Below are 5,922 nucleotides of genomic sequence, written 5' to 3'. Positions count from 1 at the left end.
ATAAGAACAGGTACATTAGATGCTGTTTGTTGTCTTCAGCTCAGCATTCAATAACATCTCACCCATTAAGCGGATTTGAAAATGACACGCTGTCAGACATTTTTGATCTTTACATTTTTTTTATTTTTGTGTGGATCTTTATAATTCATGCATCGGCGTGGAAGCAGAATTTCTGTCTTTTGGTATACTCCGCTGCACCGCTAGAGGCCACTACCATCTCGAAGCTGATCGTCACGGACCAGCCAACGAGCGTCCTGTCGCCATGGAAACCTGAGCGCGGCCTCTTGACATTGTTTTTTTATTTTTTTCTCCCCCAAATGGAAAAGTCTGTGGCAAGAGTTCTGTATGGCCAGGGGACCTCTTTGAATTTGACCTCTCGGAAAATAAAAGCAGTTCCCGAGTGTGTCTTCAGGATCAAGAAGCTCTCGGTCCTCCAGCTGAACAACAACTCCATCAGCGCCCTGCCCGCGGAGCTGCGCTCTCTCCGACGCGTGAGTCTCCCTTCTTTTTTTCGTTCGTTTTGCTCCCGAGCTCATCTGTCTGCTGGAACACTTCCAAGACAACTCTTTAAATGTGTTACACGGCGTGCAGATTTGTGATTAAATATTTCTCCTTATGCAACGCCTGCAAGCTGGCTGAGCTTCATTTGGGGAATAATGCCTTGAAGGAGCTCCCCGCTGTTCTGGGCCATCTGGAGTCCTTGAAGAAACTCTATCTGTTCAGCAACCAAATTACAGTAGTGGCACCTGAGGTGATGGGTAGGCTCTCACTCCTCTGCGTGATTAGCACCTTTGGAAGATTTGTTTAAAAAAGAACTGTAAATGAACCACTTTATTGTAATTTGTGCTTTACAGGTGGCTTACACAACCTCGTTGTGCTCAATCTGAACCACAACCAGATTCAAAGACTTCCACCAGAGATTAGAAGGTATCTTTACGGCGCCGCTGTATCCAAGAGCTCCACTGATTTAACATCTGTTCTCGATGCAAGGCTGAATTAACTTGATGACATCTGTATCTCTGAAGAATTTCGTGTATAATATACATCTCCATAATGAATTTATATGTTAATGCAAACCTGGTCTTTCCCATCAGTTTGCATGGGCTTCAACATCTCAGTCTGCTGGACAACCAGCTGGAGGAGGTCCCCGCTGAGCTGGGTCAGCTCACCAGTCTGACTGAGCTGAACCTGACCTCCAATAATCTGTCTGGGCTCCCTCAGCAGCTGTACCAGTGTGAAGAGCTAACCAAGTTGTACTTAGCCAGAAACAAGCTGACCAGCCTACCAGAGGTGGGTGTTCGCTCGCCGCTGTGATCGTTAGAACGCCGTCAGCAGAGACGTTAGAGAGCTCTCATCACATCTGACAGCTCTTTCCTATTCTTGTTCAAAATTAGGTAGTTTTTTTTTTTAGGATATTAAAGGGTCAATCCACCATAAAATATAAAATACATATTTTTTCCTCTTACCTGTAGTGCCATTTATCCATCTAGATTATTTTAATGTGAGTTTTGGAAACATAGAGATATAACGCCATAGAGGTTTCTGCTTTTCTCTAATGTAATGGACTGAAAAGGTATTGAAAACCATGACCCGGTTAGTTAACATAATGCACAGACCTTGTTGTGAACAGTTTTATATTGGAACTACTTTCTTTCACAGACTGAAAAGCGTGCAGTTACTCGCGGACAAGAGGCTAAATAACGAGGCTAACTAAGCTAGCTAACAATGCAGCCAGTAATTCCAGATGTAGAGTGATTATCGTTTTTACATAATCTTGCCCTCTGTACGATGTACAATCAGTAACGCCAAAATTGCAGTAACCCACCCTCTTGGTGTAGGCTGTGATGATGAATGTCATTCACCAGCACTGTTTTTTGATGCAGAATACGAACAGGCTTCGTGTCTGTTTTGCAGTTTAAATTAGAAGCATTGTTCGTACGGGTGCTTGAAATCCTTGAAAGTGCTTGAATTTCAATGTTGTGTTTTCAAGGTCTGAAAAGTGCTTGGATTTTAGTTTAAGTGCTTGAAAGTGCTTGACATTATAACTCTGTGTCTTTTACAAAATTGGGTTCAGACTGGATAATTAATTTCTGAAGTTTTTGCTATGATAGAATATAATTTTAGATGTTTACAGCATAATACAATGTACATAATTGTGATAAAAAGTGAAGAAAAAAATCACAAGTATATATATTCCTTTAGATACGTATTTTACCCCAGCAGTAAGGTGCTGGAAAATCTTAAAAATGACCCTTAAAAGTGCTTGAAAAGTGCTTGAATTTGACCTTGAAAAATGTGTACGAACCCTGTAGAAGGCAAGACCAAAAATTGTTGGACATTTTTTTGATTTTATGGTGAAATTGCCCTTTAAGAACCACCCACATATCAGTCAAGTTCTAACTTCAGCTTTGCTTTTTTACTGTACGGTTTGGCGGCTACATAAGCACACACTTGCCTTACATTTTCCCCAGGGAATTTGGGCCCTGAGAAAACTCCAAGTTCTGGATGTGGCTGGTAACAAGTTGTTCATGTTCCCTGTTCGGGTATGTGATACATTAGAATTCAGCAGCACAAGGCTGTGGCACAGTGAAATCAAAAAATAAAAAGAAATTGCAACTTCGCTGCATGACACAGGACATTCCTCTGTGCAGTTTCACCTGCTGCCCCTGAGGGAGCTCCACTGTGAAGGCAACAGGTTTGTGCGCTGTGAGCCGATGTCGGCGGTGCAGGACGCAGAGGTGCTCTCGTTAAAGGTAAACTGATGTTTCAACACCTAACAATAACACATAACATTATACACTTCAAGGAAATCACCTCATTGTTCTCGCTTCATTTTTTTTCTGCCAGGAACTGGTTGCCAGATTTGTGTTGCTGGAGGACAGGATCAGGTCCTCTCTGGTCCACAGGATGCTTCCTCACTACCCGGCCTTAACTGCCCTGGCGGCCGCTGGCAGCTGTTGTGAGCTTTGCTTGAACCCCTTCCTCACCACCTGGCTGGAGTGTGTGCATTTTATCAGTCCGAAGAAGGTGCAAAAATATACTCGTTATAATGAAGAGATGAATATGTGGTTCTTCGTGTTACTGAATGTCGTATTTACATGTGTCTTACAGGACATGAAGATGACGAGTGTTCGGGTCGTTCCAGTCCGCGCCCTTCTTTGCTCATACAAGTGCTTAAATACGCAGGGACACTCCTACTATGGTATTGCTACAAGATAAACACAAGGTCATTGAAAAGGTGCCATCCGTCAGTATAATCACTATCACATCTCATTTTTGGAATTAAAACTGTACACACTGATCTGCATTTACACAAATTTAACAAAAGACCTCAACATGAAGATGCATTTTTGTTAGTTACACGCCGAAGTATAATATTGTGGTAGAGTGGTGGAAAGTAACAAAGTATATGTACTCAATTTCAATACTTAAAGGTGCACTATGTAGCTTTGGGGAAGAAATGTTCAACAGAAGAAGGGGTCTTCATTGACTGATTTTGAAACAAACTGGATAACCAAACTGTTTTCAGGACTAAATAATCATACTGACCTTAAAGGGCAGCACAATTGACTTTGTTTATATGTGGCGGACCCTGCCACCTTTACAGCTTCAAGCAGTGTTCTGGGGACCTTACTTTCCAGCTTGTTGATTCAGCTATAGAAAAAAAACAACATTATTGAGTTTGTAATGTTGCCTCATTAATCTTGAAAATATTAACATTCTGAGTTTGAATTTCTTCTCTAAACTACGCAGTCCCCTTTAAAGATGCAGTGTTTCAGAATTTTACTTTAAGCCATTGACTTGTTAAAAGACATCTATGTATTGTGTCGCAGAGGTATCTTCTGAGGTTAGCATGCTAACCAGCTAGCCCTGGGCTGTCCCTTCATATAATAACACCTTGTACATCAAGAGGTGATAGTCCACTAGTAAAGCCTTGCGAGGGTCAGCTAACAGGAGTCAGCCGCTAGCTGTATGGCCAACTGAGCAAATGACAGCTACAGTCAGCAGCAGTTAGCTGCTCCGGTTATATGCTTGAATATGAATTGGACAGGTGTAAGTTCCATTTTCACTGACTTCTACAACACTACATTTCAAGGGGAAATACTGTTTATTTTTCATCAGCCCATTTATCTGCCTGATTAACTGACTGTAGTTATGATAATATATCACTCACAGGACCAAAACAAATACCTTTACTGTGATAATTTCTAAAGCTTGCTAGCAATACTTCTGCAGTCTAACTTTTTGAATGCAGGCCTATTACTTCTACTGATATTGGTTTTACACTGCTGTATTGTTACTTTTACTCAAGTAAAAGATTCAAATAATCTTACACCAATGATATGGGGCTACCATTTCCAGTGTATGGGTTTTTTGGCCTTTTTCAGGTCTCACAGATGTCATTAGACTCTGCGGTCACTAGGTGGCATCCAATGAACACGGAAAACAGTGTAGCCATGTAGTTGGACTCTGTCTTGATGCCCTGACAACATGTGGCGTGTATCTGTGGCGTGTGCCAACTGCAGCTTTTAATGAAATTGCCAATAAGAGAATAAACATTGCAGCAGATGATACCAGATCAGTACATGTTGACTTCTTAGTGTAAATACCTGGATGAACTGTTTTTTTTCACATTGGTGTGTCAGTACAGGGATGTGATATATAATTGGCAGCGCAAAGTTTTCAATATTGACCCTACATGAAGACTCAACAGTTATACTTTTAGAATACTGCATTTTGGTATTGTATTGTCCTGACAGGTGTTTCTATTATTTCGTCCCCCTCATGTATATCAAAAAGGGTGGGCTCGATGATGGAAACCCTTCTTTGTTTTATGCAGTACAGTTCAATGAAACGGCCGTAAAGACGAAATCAACACCTCTCTAAAACACCTGAACAAAAACTCTATGTCACAAGCTAGATAAGGACAGGACAGGACTGGCGTATTGGCCCAGTGAAGTCACACACTGCTGACGAAATTCTAGTAATACCTGGTAAATCTAGTGAGATCCCGTTTCCCTGTCATCGCTGCACTAAGAATCCATAGCTGCCCCATCTCTTTCCATCTCCAGCCAGTGGCATCTGTTCCAACCTGCCAGACAAGAGAGGGAGGGTGGGAGGGAGGGAGGGAGCGAGCGAGAGCGAGAACTTCATTTCTAGCAAATTAATTTCCCATCCACGCCTCCAGAGCTTGCTAGCTCGTTCACTAGCTGCTGCGGCCGCTGCTGCGTGTGTCTACTGAGTCGGAGCCTCATGCATAAGGCATCAGGTTTAATTGCAAACCCAGAAACTAATGACTTTGGACTGGTTAACAGCAGGGGAGCCATACATCTCGAGCAAACTGAATGAAAAATCAGCTCAGAGGAGAGAAAAAAAGAGGCCTAGCCCCTAATTGATGAATAATTGAAGCGGCGAGCTACAGGGCATAATTGTGACATTTTGTTTCAATCAATTTCCAAGTGGTGTGGGCGAAAGTGCACTTAAAGGGAAACGGCAATGACAAAGAATGAGAAAGAAGGAGGGAGACAGAGAGAGCGGTCGGCGCTGGAAATGGACATTGGGTCTTCAGTCATTGAACTGACATTTGCTGGGGCAAAAGACCAGACTCATTCAAACACAAAAAGACCCTGCTCTCCATCCTCGTCTCACTTTATAGGTTTCCTGTCAAACTTCTACAATGATACTGTGAGGTCACTTCTTCACGCGCAGCCAATGGCTCCTTATCGATCTCTTCACCTTACCCTCGCCAAGGAGGCAAATACATGTATTTCCCATTCAGCAGGATTTTTTTTTTTCACATTTAAAAGTCATAATGATTGCCCATTAAGTCAGACTCTATGTACACAGCCCTTCACAGGAAGAGTCTGCTTGGTTATATCACAGTACACTTTGCTCTTCTGCCTCCGGCACTGGAAGGGAAGT

General features: G+C 42.3%; 1 protein-coding gene across 2 annotated transcripts; it reads left to right on the top strand.

Annotated features, from left to right (window-relative positions):
- The first annotated feature begins 255 nt into the window (after window positions 1-255).
- On the top strand, window positions 256-4,579 carry lrrc69 (leucine rich repeat containing 69). Of its 2 annotated transcripts, XM_030411378.1 has the most exons (8): window positions 257-491; window positions 632-758; window positions 855-927; window positions 1,095-1,290; window positions 2,472-2,543; window positions 2,652-2,753; window positions 2,848-3,027; window positions 3,112-4,579. In XM_030411378.1, the coding sequence occupies exons 1-8, from the start codon at window positions 318-320 to the stop codon at window positions 3,217-3,219; spliced, it is 1,032 nt and encodes a 343-aa protein (XP_030267238.1). In that variant the 5' UTR covers window positions 257-317; the 3' UTR covers window positions 3,220-4,579. The 2 variants fall into 2 exon arrangements, with proteins under 2 accessions (XP_030267239.1, XP_030267238.1); XM_030411379.1 differs by lacking the exon at window positions 2,472-2,543 and having other exon boundaries at window positions 256-491.
- The last annotated feature ends 1,343 nt before the right edge of the window (window positions 4,580-5,922 follow it).

Source organism: Sparus aurata, chromosome 3 (assembly GCF_900880675.1).
Source record: "Sparus aurata chromosome 3, fSpaAur1.1, whole genome shotgun sequence".
In the NCBI taxonomy this organism is placed as follows: domain Eukaryota; kingdom Metazoa; phylum Chordata; class Actinopteri; order Spariformes; family Sparidae; genus Sparus; species Sparus aurata.
Note: the sequence above shows the minus strand (reverse complement) of the source record. Positions and strands in the feature narration are given on the sequence as shown.

What these genes read in the sequence shown, in the direction of transcription:
- lrrc69 (XM_030411378.1), top strand. Translation starts at nt 318, where the DNA reads ATGGAAAAGTCTGTGGCAAGAGTTCTGTATGGCCAGGGGACCTCTTTG. An exon ending in AGCTGACCAGCCTACCAGAG is followed by an intron (nt 1,291 to 2,471) that starts GTGGGTGTTCGC and finishes CATTTTCCCCAG; the next exon opens with GGAATTTGGGCCCTGAGAAA. An exon ending in TGTTCATGTTCCCTGTTCGG is followed by an intron (nt 2,544 to 2,651) that starts GTATGTGATACA and finishes TCCTCTGTGCAG; the next exon opens with TTTCACCTGCTGCCCCTGAG.